Source organism: Oncorhynchus tshawytscha, linkage group LG08, assembly GCF_018296145.1.
Source record: "Oncorhynchus tshawytscha isolate Ot180627B linkage group LG08, Otsh_v2.0, whole genome shotgun sequence".
Taxonomy (NCBI): domain Eukaryota; kingdom Metazoa; phylum Chordata; class Actinopteri; order Salmoniformes; family Salmonidae; genus Oncorhynchus; species Oncorhynchus tshawytscha.
Window position 1 is genome coordinate 56,872,500 of NC_056436.1, and position 16,563 is coordinate 56,889,062.

At 42.3% G+C, this 16,563-nt stretch overlaps 1 protein-coding gene across 1 annotated transcript; it reads left to right on the top strand.

The window, feature by feature from the left end:
- Positions 1 to 3,282: 3,282 nt before the first annotated feature.
- On the top strand, positions 3,283 to 15,945 carry LOC112256280 (WD40 repeat-containing protein SMU1). The gene is made up of 12 exons (XM_024429426.2): positions 3,283 to 3,425; positions 3,859 to 4,069; positions 4,199 to 4,351; positions 7,327 to 7,437; positions 7,615 to 7,743; positions 7,955 to 8,074; positions 8,212 to 8,328; positions 11,437 to 11,564; positions 11,680 to 11,806; positions 13,263 to 13,430; positions 13,554 to 13,706; positions 15,388 to 15,945. Exons 1-12 carry the CDS (start codon positions 3,400 to 3,402, stop codon positions 15,484 to 15,486), a joined length of 1,542 nt encoding a protein of 513 aa, XP_024285194.1. The 5' UTR covers positions 3,283 to 3,399; the 3' UTR covers positions 15,487 to 15,945.
- Positions 15,946 to 16,563: the final 618 nt, after the last annotated feature.

Here is a 16,563-nt window from a genome sequence, read left to right on the forward strand (position 1 = left end):
ATCGATAATATTTCAACTGGACAATTACGTCATCAATATAAAAGGTAAACAAGAAAGGCACTCTCTCGGTCGCGCGCATGAAAAAGCTCTGTGACACGGCAGGGCCACTCATTCAGACTGCTCTTACTCCCTCATTTTTCAGAATACAAGCCTGAAACAATTTCTAAAGACTGTTGACATCTAGTGGAAGGCATAGGAATTGCAATTTGAGTCCTAAGTCAATGCATACTGTAATGGCATTGAATAGAAAACGACAAACAAACACAAAAATCCTACTTCCTGAATGGATTTTTCTCAGGGTTTCACCTGCCAAATCAGTTCTGTGATACTCACAGACATTATTTTAACAGTTTTGGAAACTTTTGAGTGTGTTTTCTACCCAAATATACTAATCATATGCATATCCTAACTTCTGGGCCTGAGTAGAAGGCAGTTTAATTTGGGCATGCTTTTCATCCAAAATTCAAAATGCTGCCCCCTACCCTAGAGAAGTTAATGAGATGTTGTACCCACTGTGACTAAAACCTACCCTAACCAGAAATAGTGGATAGATTGCAGCATTTGCGCAAAACTGAAAGCACGTACCACACCATTTAACCATAGCAAGGTGACTGGGAATATGGCAGAATACAAACAGAGTAATCATTCCCTCCGCAAGGCAATCAAACAAGCAAAATGTCAGTATAGAGACAAAGTGGAGTCGCAATTCAGCGGCTCAGACACAAGTACAGTGGGGCAAAAAAAGTATTTAGTCAGCCACCAATTGTGCAAGTTCTCCCACTTAAAAAGATGAGAGAGGCCTGTAATTTTCATCATAGGTACACTTCAACTATGACACACAAAATGAGAAAAAAATTCCAGAAAATCACATTGTAAGACTTTTTATGAATTTATTTGCAAATTATGGTGAAAAGTAAGTATTTGGTCACCTACAAACAAGCAAGATTTCTGGCTCTCACAGACCTGTAACTTCTTCTTTAAGAGGCTCCTCTGTCCTCCACTTGTTACCTGTATTAATGGCACCTGTTTGAACTTGTTATCAGTATAAAAGACACCTGTCCACAACCTCAGTCACACTCCAAACTCCACTATTACTGGAAGCTGAGACAGGAGGGGTCAGGAGACACTGTGGCCCCATCCGATGACATCCCCGGACAGGGCCAAACAGGAAGGGTACAAGCATTTCGCTACACTCGCAATAACATCTGCTAACCATATGTATGTGACCAATAAATTTGATTTCCTATTTATTGCTGACCAACAGATGTTACTAATGTGCATTGTGAACTGATAATGAAGCTCAGAGTAGGCCTAATGAACCGTTTACCAGCACAATTCAGCTGTTTAGCTGCCTGCAGCCAAATTCAGACAAAAGAGTAAAAGCAGCTCTTTTGGAAGGGAACGAACGAATCGGGAACGAAATCACATCAGTCTGTCCTATCTGGTGTAATTCTCTGTCATATCTGGGGTCCTATGTGAACGTAAGTATATTCCCTCTAATTGTCCCATCTTTGTTTCTCCCCTCCCCGGAGACCTGAGCCCTAGGACCATGGCCTCAGGACTACCTGGCCTGACGACTCCTGGCTGTCCCAGTCTCCAGTCCACCTGGTCGTGCTGCTGATCCAGTTTCTGCTGTTCTGCCTGTGGCTATGGAACCCTGACCTGTTCACCGGATGTGCTACCTTGTCCCCGACCTGCTGTTTTTGACCCTCTCTCTCTCCCCCTCCCTTTCTCTATCTTTCTCTCTCTACTGCACCTGCTGTCTCAACCTCTGAATGCTTGTCTATGAAAAGCCAACTGAAATTTACTCCTGAGGTGCTGACCTGTTGCAACCTCTATAACCACTCTGATTATTATTTGACCCTGCTGGTCAACCATGAACGTTTGAACATCTTGAAGAACGATCTGACTTTAACGATCTGACTTTAATGTACCCTTATAATCTCCACCCGGTACAGCCAGAAGAGGACTGGCCAACCCTCAGAGCCTGGTTCCTCTTTAGGTTTCTTCCTATGTTCCTGCCTTTCTAAGGAGTTTTTACTAGCCACCATGCATTTACATCTGCATTGCTTGCTCTTTGGGGTTTTAGGCTGGGTTTCTGTATAAGCACTTCGTGACATCTGCTGATGTAAAAAGGGCTTTAGAAATACAGATAATTGTTGCCTGGAGCTCAAAAAGCAATAGTAACAGTATGCAAATCAGGAAGCAAAATGAATGGCCCTTTCACAGATCATTCAATCAGTCAATCATTTGATTGAATGATCTGTGAAAGGGCCATTCATTTTGCTTCCTGATTTGCATACTGTTACTATTGCTTTTTGAGCTCCAGGCAACAATTATCTGCAGATAAATTATAAAAACATTCTCTGAAGATGGTAAAGAACAATATAGATACAAATTCTGGTCAACCCTCATTTTTTCAGTGCATACATTTTTTCCAGGCCATCTAATAATTTGGTCAGGTAAAATTTTTATTTGAAATCACATTTCAAGTTCTGACATAATGGTACGTTTTAGGATTTAAATTAGAGATTGAAAACTTTTTCATGGTTTTAGGTACTTTCTAAGTACTGAATGAAGAGCAGTTTGGGAGCCAAATTAACGGCTCTTTTAGGTGAAGGGAGCCAAAGATACCTGGGATATGCTGAATTTAGACGGGATACTGTGGCATGTAAACATCTTATCCAGTTTACGGTTGTTTTTCACGGTCTGAACAGACTCCGTTTCGTTTGTCATGGGTGTTGTTTATGATGTTTTCGTCTGATTGTCAAACCAATCACTTAAAAAAGCAGGCTACCTGTGCAGTTCATCCACTATAATAATTTCCGTAATCATTTATTTTGCTGATACTCAATACTATTAGGTATTTGTTGTGGAATTGTTAGATATTGCTGGAAATTCGGAACTGGAAGCACACGCATTTCGCTACACCAGTGATACCATCTGCTAAACTCATGTATGTGACCAATAAATTGTATTTTATTTGATCATTTGACTGCAAGAAATGCATAATCCTGCAGGAGTACATATTATAGTACTCGACATGTGAGAGATTATAGGCCTACAATCAAGTGTCCATATTTCAATTACTATTCCATTTAACCCATGTTCATTTAAATGAGGAAAAATATGTTTAATCATGGTAAAAGGGATAGCCTACTCGTGAGCGGGAAATATCAAAGGCACATGCATGTAAACTGTTTATCCCGAATAAGACCCTGAGCGGGCGTTTAGCTACTATCCGGAATGCGGTGCGCATGTTGCATCTTGTGGACGTTTTTGTCTTTTACTAAAACATATTTCTCATCTAGTGGAAACTCCGCCCACGTCTACGACTTCGTTCATTGCGTTTGCGCTGTGTTCTCTCCTCACAACTACCTACTTTTTGGCGATTTAATCATGTCTTTGGAGGTGGAATCGGCAGAGTAAGTATTCTAGGTATTCATATTTGCAGAACTGTAAATGGTTGTTTGATTTGTTTCTTTATTATGGTTCACGTGGCAGGTCTAAACTCAGTTGAGGCCTACCAGTACCACAACCTGCAAGCAGCTTGTAGCCACCCCCAGCTTGCTAAGCTAACATCACTTTGCTAACCAGCCTACTGGATACCTAGTTATGTTTCATTAGCAAGTGTTGTGTGTTTTTGTAACCACTAGTGGTCTTTTAGCTTAGGTTATGATAGTCTTGCAGCCATATAGTATGTACTCGCTAATTTAGCTGTTCTGATAGGCTAGCTAGCTGCATCGTTAATCAGCCCAGCTAGCTAACGTCAGCTAGTTTGCAAGCGAACAAGATAGACCGAGTTTGTCTTGCATCAAAACATGACGTACCTTGATGGAGTCTACCTTGATTTTGCAGCGTGATTCGTCTGATAATGCAGTACCTGAAAGAGAACAATCTGCACCGAACACTGACCACCCTTCAGGAAGAGACCACCGTGTCTTTGAACACTGTGGACAGTATCGAGAGTTTCGTGGCAGACATCAACAGTGGCCATTGGGACACTGTGCTGCAAGCTATCCAGTCACTCAAGCTCCCTGACAAGACTTTAATAGACTTGTATGAACAGGTAAGAAGTTGGTGTGTTGCATTTTGAATTTGTATGTACCATAACTGTATTTACCATCTAGTAATTTACTGCTATGTCAATATGTTTAATGTAAGATGGAGAGTTAATATATTTGTTTGTTCCCCCCAGGTGGTATTGGAGCTCATTGAGTTGAGAGAGTTGGGCGCAGCCAGGTCTTTGCTAAGGCAAACAGACCCCATGATCATGCTGAAGCAGACCCAACCAGAGAGGTACATTCACCTGGAGAACCTGCTGGCTCGCTCCTACTTTGACCCCAGAGAGGTGAGTTGGCATCTCCCAACATTACACCCTGCACAGGGGAGATATAACTCCGTATGCACTGTTTTCCAGGTTCTGTCATGAGTCTGGTTCTCTGTGCATCAGTTGCATGCCTGGACATCCTTTTATTGAACACCAAAAAATCACCCTAACTTTACTTGTGTTCCCCTGAAATAAAGCATGAAGAAATGTCCTATAGAGTTTTGACTTTGCCACTTCTATCTATTTCTTCCATTGTCACTCAGAAATGAAGCCCGGATTCCTAAAAGCATCTTAAGGCTAAGTTCATTGTTAGAACCGTTGTAGGAGCAGTGGCGATTTTAGCATCTAAATCTTGGTGGGGCAAAAAAATAAATAAGTGGGATGCATGCCAGCAAAGCCACTACACATAAACATATCTGATATGGCAGACTTGCTTAAACAAATGTGGCTTCTACTGACCATTGAGATGTACAAACTATAGCGTAAGGAGACAAGTGGATAAGAGGCAATCCGTTATTTCGATTAAGACATTAATGAGCAAGCAACGACGGACGTAGTCACTAACTATTTGTTCAGCACTTTTTGAAATGTACATCGACAGAATTCATGGGCCGTTCTTACAGTATACTACCTGTACACGTCAGAACCGTACAATAAATAAATGGGACATATAAACAGACAATGAAAGCGCTTACAATATTCAATGATTACATTTCTCTTAAACAGGTTATAGGCTATATGTGCACCACCAAGTTAGAACAGTAGGTGAAATTAAGAGGTGAAAATAGACCACATTATTAGGGTGAGGCACATTGAACGCTGTTTGGGTATTTGCGTGTCAAAAAATACACGTCATTTAACACTATTTGACGCCTTAAATAAGCTTTTAATTTGACACGTCAAATAACACAATTATGTTATAGAATGTTGTGTGTGCTGGATTTGCACGTGCAAGACAAGCACCACAACTACTATCAGTAGCACTGTCAAAGCTGTACCAAAAAAAAGTAGCCAAACAAGCACATACCGGGCCACGAACGATGTGTTTACAATGCCGTTTTGGTGAAAATAGACCAAATTATTAGGGTAAGGCACATGGGCTACTAACCGCTTACTACACAACCTTTATTAACTAGGCAAGTCGGTTAAGAACAAATTCTTACTGACAATGACGGCCTACCCCGGCCAAACCCAGACGACGCTGGGCCAATTGTGCGCCACCCTATGGTACTCCCAATCACGGCCGGATGCGATGCAGCCTGGATTCGAACAAGGTACTGCAGTGACGCCTCTTGCACTGAGATGCAGTGTCTTAGATACACTTAGTATTACTTTCTTAGCTACAGTATACATATCTCCCTTGTATATGACATAATTTATGGAGCAGCATACAATATATTTTTGGACTCACCTTGTGAAGGTGGCGCAGCAGTTCTTTGTTGGCAAACTTTGTCATCGAAGTCCGGCATTCTCTGGATTTATGGAGGGAACTTGGAGGGGGAAACACAGTCACTCCATTGAATAGCAGGCTAACATTAGTGGTTTCTTTGCAACGCTTGCAGTTAGCCGCTGATTACTTCCAAACGACTCATTATTGAATTTGCGATTTCCAATTTATGTAATGTTTATGTCCAATGGCCGATGAGCATCGATAAGTTGTATCTATATTTTCTCCATTATTTCTCTTCATATGACAAGTATTAAAGAGGATTTGCCAGTAGATTGTCAACTTGATGATGACTGCTAGCTAAGACTTTAAAAGTAATATGTTGACGTGATCAGTCCAATCAAAGCTACTGTAGATAGAATGACATCAAATCATGTTATATCTGCAGCTAATAACCTTGAGCTTTCTTGGATGGACACTTCTAATATAACTCCATGGCAGAACCCAAGGGGTTAAATGTTTTGAGCTCTAACCTTAGAATTGGGGATGACATATTGTCCCATGAGTGACAGAAAACTGAGTCAATCATAACAGAAAACTGAGCCAATCAGGTGCACCCCTCTGCATTTTCTGCTAGCTAGCCCACCACAGAAAGCAATGAGCTAGGCTGAAACACCTGCATTTTGGAGCTGCCTTACTCACTTCTACTTAAGTGTGGTGCTCAAAACAGGTGGTGCTCTGCCTCACCTGCCCTGAATGACGGGTCGCCGCTGTGTAGGAGCATCGTTGTGTCCCAAAACCATTGTTACTAAAGTTGCACTTGAAAACGGTTGTTATTTATAGGCTGCCTCAGACCACTTGTAGAACAGCTAAGTGTGTTATTAGATGCTTTTTTTGCCCTTCCATGTCACTTTATATACAGAAGATCTCCCCTAAACACACAATCAAGATGTTTATTTGTCTCTGTGACCGCAGATAACTTCAGAACAAAGTCGACTACAAATAAAAAGTTTGTTTTTGCAATTGTTACAAACAAGCAATGGATAAAAATATAAATTAAATGAAAACAGATGACTGTATTAAAAGATGAACACAGTTTAGGCTACATAGGCCTATATATTTCAATCATATTGAAATCATTTTCTCAATATATTTAATAATGCGTAACAACGTGTGCAAAAATGTGCCAAATCTTGATTTAATGCATTATTTGCCTATTGGTTAAGCATTAGAATAAGCCGCCTAAACATTTTCAGCCATAGGTGATATCTCTCTAGGAGCTGATCTGTCGGCAGTATTGTGGAATAAATATAACACGATTATGAATGAAGAAATCTGATCAGAGAGCAGCACTGCCTTTCTTTCAATCCTATCGGTATCGACAGATGCCTTAGCGAACATTTTCTCTGCGTGCTTTTTTGGGGAAACGCGTTACATCTTTGGCCATTTGAAAGAAGGGTGCATCGTTAAAACACTCGTAAGCCCAAGTTCCACCTCTACTGGGAAACCGGGACTGGGTCTGTTTTTGTTATGGTATCTTACGAGTTCCTGCAGTCTTGTTTGTCATTGCCCAGTGTCTGTATGCTCTCCTCCCTCTGTGTCCTCCCAGGCCTACCCAGACGGAAGCAGTAAGGAAAAGAGGCGTGTGGCCATCGCCCAGGCCCTGGCCGGGGAGGTCAGCGTGGTGCCCCCCTCCCGTCTCATGGCCCTGCTGGGACAGGTGGGTTACATGTTCCTATACCTCTGGGCACCCATAGGGTCTTTTCACGTTAGTTCAGCACACACAGTGTGAGCTACGACCAGGCTAATATTCTGTTGCAGCAGCTTGATGTTTCACATTTTGAGACCACCGATTTTAGTATTTTAACCGCCATCTTTTAACCACCATCTCGCTCAGTCCCTAAAATGGCAGCAGCACCAGGGTCTCCTGCCCCCAGGTATGACCATTGACCTGTTCAGGGGCAAGGCAGCTGTGAAGGACGTGGAGGAGGAGCGCTTCCCCACACAGCTCACCAGACACATAAAGGTACTGTATGCCCAGATGGGGTACTGTCAGTGTATTTTATTAGTGAGGGTGGTTTTGATGCTGCTTCTTGGCCATTTCTTTCTTACAACAGAGATTCCTGTATCTCAATGGTACTGGCTTGGTTATGCAAAGCATAATTGAATCAAACGATGCATAAAAACGCTTAATGCATGACAACATTAACATAATAATGCAGTGTTATTCTTACTAGTTTGGGCAGAAGTCCCACGTGGAGTGTTCCCGCTTCTCTCCTGATGGTCAGTACTTGGTCACGGGATCAGTTGATGGTTTCATCGAGGTCTGGAACTTCACCACCGGCAAAATCAGAAAGGTACGTGTGCGATCCAACACCAAATGATACTCGGATTTGTGGCAATTTGGGAAATATCACTGGATTTCAATTCATGGAGTTTTGAAAATACCCTTGCTAGCATTTTGTAAAATGACCTAATCAAATGTTTGTGATAGGATCTGAAGTACCAGGCGCAGGATAACTTCATGATGATGGACGATGCAGTGTTATGTATGTGCTTCAGCAGGGACACAGAGATGCTGGCCACAGGGGCCCAGGACGGCAAAATAAAGGTATGTACTATAGTGCTAAACGATTAACTGAGATGATGGATATTTTTCAGTTTTTTAAAAATATCTAATTGACCGACGTCAGTTCAATTTGAATTCCATTTAGTTCAGGTTTTTTCTGTGAGTTCGATGTGCGGTTTCTGTAGCGCTAAATCAGGTCCCTCCTGAAGTGTGCAATGTAGTAGGACGTAGTAGTTTCCAACAGACCAATATTCTACATAGTTTAGCGCTGGAAATGTGGTAATTGACTACAATAACCATAATCCACTGCGCGCCTGCTTAAACTTGTTCGGACTGCGAAGAGCAGACACGGAGACTGAAAATGTATGATCTAAGTGGTTGATGGTTGGTGTTCAGCGGTTATAAAAGTATGGCTTATTTACTTAGTGATGCACCGATATGACATTCCTCACCAAAAAAAAACATACCGACAACCAATATTTAACATTTTTGTGGCTGTTTTAGAACGCTTAAATAGTTAACACACGTGGACACAGCGGTCTAAGGCACTGCATCTCAGTGCAAGAGGCATCACTACAGTCCCTGGTTCGAATCCAGGCTGTATCACAGCTGGCCGGGATTGGGAGTCCCATAGGGCTGCGCACAATTGGCCCAGTCGTCTGGGCCGTCATTGTAAATAATAATTTGTTCTTAACTGAATTGTCTATTTATATAAAGGTTACACACACACACCAAAAAGTTATTTTGTTGGCATTTACGTATGTCCCCATTAACAATAAAACATAATTAAAACCTATTTCTTTCACTTACTTGCTGTGCTGTTTCATTGTTCACTTGTTCAGTCATTTCATTCTCAACCAACACAAAGACACCGTTTGGGTCTTTGTGTGTCAAAAAAGATACACGTCAAATATTTTAGCTCATGAAACATGGGACCAACACTACAGTACATGATGCGTTTTATATTTTTGTTTAGTATACAAATACTAGAGCTGACACCTTGTGGTTATAATGTTGGACTGCATATGATTACACCAGGATCATGCATAACATGAAGCAAACAAATATATTTTGTAATTAAATCAAATGAACCTTTCTTTCCTTTCTGAACACCTTCATGATGGTGATATTTGCTATTAATGTCTCGCTCCTGTGCATGTCACCCTGAAGGCCGACCTTCATTACAAGGGTCGGATTTGCACTAATCCATTTCATGATTGCATGTCCACTAGCTGTGGAAGTCAAATCTGGTGTCCTTCAACATGGTTAGCCTCATTGTCTAATGAAAAAGTACCCATACACTGCTCTTGCCATTTATCAGCCGTTTCTTTTCGAGTTATTAGCAAATGATTCCCACACAAGTTATCTCAGACGCGAATGCTTTTTAATATTCCCAATACTATCATATAAAATAGAGAACATCAACAAAACGCCAATGTGTGACGATTTGCTAATCCTGTTTCAGTATATAAATGACAAGCCACATCTACATGTTCATTGGACATGCCCACGAAGCCGATACTAATCCTATCATATGTCTGCATGAGGCATGCATGCCAAAAATAATCTCACATCCACTTAAAGCTATGGAACCGAAAGGTTAGAGCACAGATAGTGGAGGCTAGACAAATACCCTGGAGAGTGACCACAGTGAAGGGTCACTTTTATATGGGCAGCAAAGTAGCCATTAATTGTATGAGTTCCTTCCCGGGACGCAAACCTTAATCAAATGATACTTGAAGCTAGTGTACTAACCACTGGAGGAGAGTGAGTGTAGCAGAACGAAGCAAAATTGCAGGAGGGGTGACTGGTGCTTTCTCAATTCATCCTGCCTCGATTCCTCTCATCACCTGAAAACCCGTTGGAGAAGAAATTCAGAGGGGGGGGATCTTGTAGCCCTAGTAGCCATTGTGTGGTGATGTCACCCACCCTGAGACCTCAAGTACTGTTATCCTAGCCCAACCAAGATCATGGTTTTGGTAGGATAATGGACACTTTGGGTGTATGAAGTGTTGCTGTAGACAGTGGTTGCATCCTAGGTCAGCCATACAGGGATTGTTACACCCACACCAATGATCAAGGACATCAGCTGCAAATCTGTGCAATATCATCAGACAAAATCGTAGTGAGTGACAACCAAATAAAACAGGGAATGTTCAATGTCCAAACAATGCACTATACTTAATTCAAAGAATCAAAACTTTATTTCATATCCTACAAAGAAAGCCTATGTAAATGATTAGTGGGTTTAGACATCCATCTTACTCCAAAACAAGGGATGATTGAATAGCGTCTAGTACACATAATAAGCAGTATGTCTGGGCTGGACTGGAACAGAAGCCTGCACAACCAGTAGCTAGAGCTCTAGGAGCAAGGTCGGCCATGCATGTTCTAAATCTATTACTTTTAAAGTATTTATTTTTTTAGTCCTTACAAGCAATTCTAACAGTAAACCAATATCATATATAACCCATTGGAGATATACCCTTCAGTCCCCTCCAGAACTTCATCTGCAGACCGGGTTAACAGTTTTCACAGGTCTCTGTGTCTGAAGTTAGGAAACGATCAAAATTAGACCAGGACTTGCTTCATTATTCTCAAGTGATATTGTTGCAATTGTGTTTTTGTGTTGTCGTAGTTCTCTGGGAAATCGGTTTCTTAGCTAGCTAGGTGGCTAACGTTTGTCATACATTTTTGGGGGGTGGCTGTCTATCCTAATATGTAGCTGACGTTAGCTAAAATAGATGCCGTAAACCAATTACCTGTGTGCTGCACATCGTCCTGGCACCGCCGCCACCCGCTGCTGACTTTACTATCCATGCAGGCAACGCAGCGATGCTTCTTTGGGAAATCTTTAAATTGCAAAATAGATTTGTCCCTGATCGTAAGGACCATCCCATCCATGAATACTATGGTCGAAATGCTAATTTGACCTTGAGAAAACAACTAGACTAAGCTAGCTAGCCTAGCTGTTCACAGCTGTGATGGAATGGCTGTTTTACAAACGTACAACTCCAGGGTTCACTTCCACGCCTCCTTAAAAAGGTCTATAGGAGTGTCACTTTTCCTTCAACTTTTGATGTTCAAACTCTTGCGTTAGTGTGAGTATCCACTCAACCCATCTTCCCTACCTCGTCTCTCCCCTGACAGGTGTGGAAGATCCAGAGTGGCCAGTGCTTGCGACGCTTTGAGCGCGCCCACAGTAAAGGTGTCACCTGCCTCAGTTTCTGCAAGGACAGCAGCCAGCTGCTCAGTGCCTCCTTCGACCAGACCATTAGGTAACCTTCCAAATGAAACTATTTTTCTCTCATGCTTTCTCATTTCTAACTTTCTCTTTTTTTTTTCTACCTGTACATCAGTGAACCATAACCGTTATGTTTTTGCATTCCACAGGGTTCACGGGCTGAAGTCGGGCAAGTCGCTGAAAGAGTTCAGAGGACACTCTTCGTTTGTTAATGAAGCAACATTCACACCTGACGGACACCATATCATCAGCGCTTCCTCTGACGGCACTGTAAAGGTATGAACCCCAACGCTGCGAAAGGCTGCTAGAAGCCAGCAGTCCCATAATGTACAAGGAACATGTTATTTGCATTATATATTTTGACTTGGCTCCACCTACACTACATGCTGGTCAAACATCTCATTCCAAAGTCATGGGCATTAATATGGAGTTGGTCCCCCCTTTGCCGCTATAACAGCCTCCACTCTTCTGGGAAAGCTTTCCACTAGATGTTAGAACATTGCTGCGGGGACATGCTTCCATTCAGCCACGAGCATTAGTGAGGCCGGGCACTGATGTTGGGCAATTAGGCCTGGCTCGCACTCGACGTTTCAAATCATCCCAAAGGTGTTCGATTTGGTTTGAGGTCAGGGCTCTGTGCAGGCCAGTCAAGTTCTTCCAGACCGATCGACAAACCATTTCTGTATGGACCTCGCTTTGTGCATGGGGGCATTGACATGCTGAAACAGGAAAAGGCCTTCCCCAAGCTGTTGCTACAAAGTAGGAAGCACAGAATCGCCTAGAATGTCATTGTGTGCTGTAGCATTAAGATTTCCCTTCACTGGAACTCAGGGGCCTAGCCTGACCCATGAAGAACAGCCCCAGACTATTATTCCTCCTCCACCAAACTTTATAGTTGGCACTATGCTTTCGGGCTGGTAGCGTTCTCCTGGCATCCGCCAAACCCAGATTTGTCCATCGGACAACCAGATGGTGAAGTGTGTTTCATCACTCCAGAGAACACATTTCCACTGCTCCAGAGTCCAAAGGTGGCGAGCTTTACACCACTCCAGCCGGCACTTGGCATTGCGCATGGTGATTTTAAGCTTGTGTGCAACTGCTTGTCCATGGAAACCCATTTCATGAATCTCCCGATGAACAGTTCTTGTGCTGACGTTGCTTCGAGAGGCAGTTTGGAACTTGGTAGTGAGGGTTGCAACCGAGTACAGACAATTGTTTTATGCGCTTCGGCACTCTGCAGTCCCATTCTGTGAGCTTCTGGCCTAACACTTCGCGGCTGAGCCGTTGTTGCTCCTAAACGTTTCCACTTCACAATAACAGCACTTACAGTTGACCGGGGCAGAAATTTTGTCCTTACTGAAGAGCTCAGAGACTTTCAATCTACTGCTAATGTTTGTCTATGGAGATAGCATGGCTGTGTGCTCGATTTTATACACCTGTCAGCAACGGGTGTGGCTGTAATAGCCGAATCCACTAATTTGAAGGTGTGTGTGTACACTATGAATGGAAGCATGTCCCCGCAGCAATGTTCCAACATCTAGTGGAAAGCTTTCCCAGAAGAGTGGAGGCTGTTACACACACACACACACACAATACACACAAGTGTATATTGACTTGTCTCCACCCTATACCAGATTGTCTAGTTCATAGTATGACCAGTATACCTGCATTTATAGCATAATAAATGTTCTCGGCTTTTGATTGTTAACCCTTGTCTGTGAATCTCTGTCAGGTGTGGAACATGAAAACCACAGAATGCACCAACACCTTCAAGTCCCTTGGCACCTCGGCCGGCACCGACATCACAGTCAACAACGTCATCCTGCTGCCCAAGAACCCAGAGCACTTTGTGGTGTGCAACCGCTCCAACACCGTAGTCATCATGAACATGCAGGGCCAGGTCAGGACTCAACTTGACCCCTTACGGTTGTCATAAACCCACGTATAACTGAATGAGTATTAATTTTGAATATTTGAAAATGATAGACATGACATGTATGACCTTATTCCCTCTGTCCTCCAGATTGTGAGGAGTTTTAGCTCTGGTAAGAGGGAGGGAGGAGACTTTGTCTGCTGCACGCTGTCTCCCCGTGGCGAGTGGATCTACTGTGTAGGAGAGGATTTTGTGCTCTATTGCTTCAGCACGGTCACTGGCAAGCTGGAGAGAACCCTGACAGTATGTTAATTACAAATCATCTATATTTTAATACAATATGCCTTAACTGCGGAAGGATCTCCTCCTACAATATTGCACCAATTGTCTTCATTTCAGGCTCAAAAGAAGCGGGTTGACCTCTTACTGGCCATGTTAGATTCAGCTGTGTTTTGTATTGTTTGCTTATTTACCATGCTCTCGCAATGGAAATGATGTAAGCACTTGTAGGCCAATGTATCTGTAGAATGACTACATTGCCTATAATACTCGTTGATGGGTAATTCCAAATTACCATGGCAATTATGCATCACAATAGTTATATTAGTGTGTGTTCGTTAATTCAATCTGGAGTGCCAGAGTGCGATCTGGGCGTTTTGTAAATTCAGAGTTTGTCAGTTTTGTAAATTCAGAGTGTTTCGCTCTCGGAGCACACTGGACACTTCAGGCCAAGGGGTGGGGTTGATCCGAGCGTTCTGACCTCACAACGGCAGTCAAGCACCGACGCTAACTTGCTAGCTACTTCGACTCAAATGAGAGTACACCTCACTCTGACTGTTTTACTCACCCTAGCAGAAATGGGTAGGCTGTTTTCATGTTATCCAGTGCGTTGGTGACTAAATGTGCTGCTGGTAATTTAATGACGCTTTTTTGCCAACGTTTACACCGGCCATATTCAACGGGTGTTGAGTATTCATCAGTTATTCTACGCTCTTGTACACTCAGCCTAGAGTGATCTGAAAACGAAGTAGAGGTGGAAATTACATTCCCAGTTTGGATGCACATCGGACATGCAGGACCAGCCCTAACCTACAGGTCTAATGTTTTTAAAATTATAGATAACATGGCTTCGTGGTAGGCCTATCAAAACACTGTTTTTTAAAGAGAGAACATGTGCCATGATTCCACAGGAAATAGGCCTATGGTAGTTTTTTATGCTCCGTAGAGAATATTACTGCTATATATCCAGACACCCAAAAACTGTACAGATTAACACATTTTGATTTTGCAGGTGGGGGAAATTGCATTGCAATCATTAACATTTACCTCATGCCTGGTTAAAACTGTAATTTCCCAAATTAGAAAAATAAGAGTTGTCTATTTTACTTGAGAAATAATTTGTGTGTTGATGTCAATTTAGTCAGACAAGGTCAGGGACAAGACACGCAATTCAACTTCAATTTCCGTTGGAAAAAACTATACCTACTCATTCCATTGAGAGAATGCAAAGCTGTCATCAAGGCAAAGGGTGGCTACTTTGAAGAATCTCAAATCTAAAATATATTTTGACTTATTTAACACTTTTGGTTACTATAGGATTCCATATGTGTTATTTCATAGCTTTAAAGTCTTCACTATTATTCTACAATGTAGAAAATAGTACAAATAAAAGAAACCCTTAACTGGTACTGTATATTGTCACACCGGATAGGTGGAGTGAAATGTGTTGTTTTTACAGGGTCAACCATAGTAGTATGGCGCCCCTGAAGCAAACTAGGGTTAAGTGCCTTGCTCAAGGGCACATCAGCAGATTTTTCTCCTTTTCGCTCGGATATTCAAACCAGCAAACTTTCGGTTACTGGCCCAATGCTTTAACCACTAGGCTACCTGTCGCCCTAGTTAGATGAATGTAAAAGAGCCAGGATTGACTAGTCTAAAGGCTGTATTAGAAACTCGTCATGACCTCTTGTCTCCCCTACCCTAGGTCCATGAGAAGGATGTGATTGGCATCGCCCACCACCCCCACCAGAACCTCATCTCCACGTACAGCGAGGACGGCCTACTTAAGCTCTGGAAACCCTGAGTATGGCCCTGCTTAACCCCACAATCCCCCTTCCATCGGCATGCCAGCTGCTCTGCCCATGGGACTGTGCAGTGTTTTCCCTACCATTGCTTTAGGCGGGCCAGGTAATGTCTCCCATCTAGCTCTGTTCAGGCCAAAATGCTTTGGCCCCTATTGACAGTCCGTGTTGCTGTTGTGGGGCTCCTGCGCCATGCCTAAGACAAGGTCTAACTAGGGAAAACACTGGGGTATTTTGAGTGCAGGGATGGGCATTAGAAATACGTTTTTTATATATATTTTAAAAAATGATTAATGTAAATATATTTTTTAATTGCGTTTTTTTCTCAATGTCTGGTTCAATATTTTGTCTTGTATCAGTCTGGTCAGCCATTGCTTTGTTTTACTTGCACAGCAAGAAATAAAAAGGGCTGTTATTTGTCTCCTTTTTTGATTTTTGAATCCCCGAATGCGATGGTATTCCTTTCCATGTGTGTTGACGTGTGTTCCTAGATGTGAAACGCATGGATTGCTATTATGTATTGATTACGTGTCAATGGTTGACTGGATTTACATTTTACATGTACCATTTGTCTGGGCCAATAAAAAATATTTTTGACCAGGAACAAAGTGAAAGTATTTTCTGTCGAGCAGCCCTCTTATTGAGCCTTGATAGTCAGATTTACAGTATGAAATGTATGCACTCACTACTGTAAATCTCTGGATACGAGCGTCTGCTAAATGTGCAGCCTGCCAATTTGACAAGAGCTGGTTCGGATTGTTGACTAATAGGAAGGCTGAACAATCTAATGCAATTTTGTGTTGGCCCCCAATATTTTATTTATTGAAAAAAAAACATTGTGAAACACTGTTAAATGATAAAACACTTCATTGTGAGGCTAACTATAAGGGCTGGACATGCAGATGAACGAAAAGCTGGGGTCTGGTATTAAGGACATTTTCTGAAATGACAATGCAGAAATATTACATCTCTATTAACAAATTGAATAATTGTTACTTTTATGTAGGAGAGAAAGTCTTGGCTGCTTCCCAAATGGTTAGTGCACCAAGTGTGTAGTCATCGATGTCGGGCCTAGATAC

Coding starts and splice junctions, on each gene's coding strand:
- LOC112256280 (XM_024429426.2), top strand. CDS start 3,400: ATGTCTTTGGAGGTGGAATCGGCAGA. Junction 7,438..7,614: donor TCATGGCCCTGCTGGGACAG/GTGGGTTACATG, acceptor CATCTCGCTCAG/TCCCTAAAATGGCAGCAGCA. Junction 7,744..7,954: donor AGCTCACCAGACACATAAAG/GTACTGTATGCC, acceptor TATTCTTACTAG/TTTGGGCAGAAGTCCCACGT.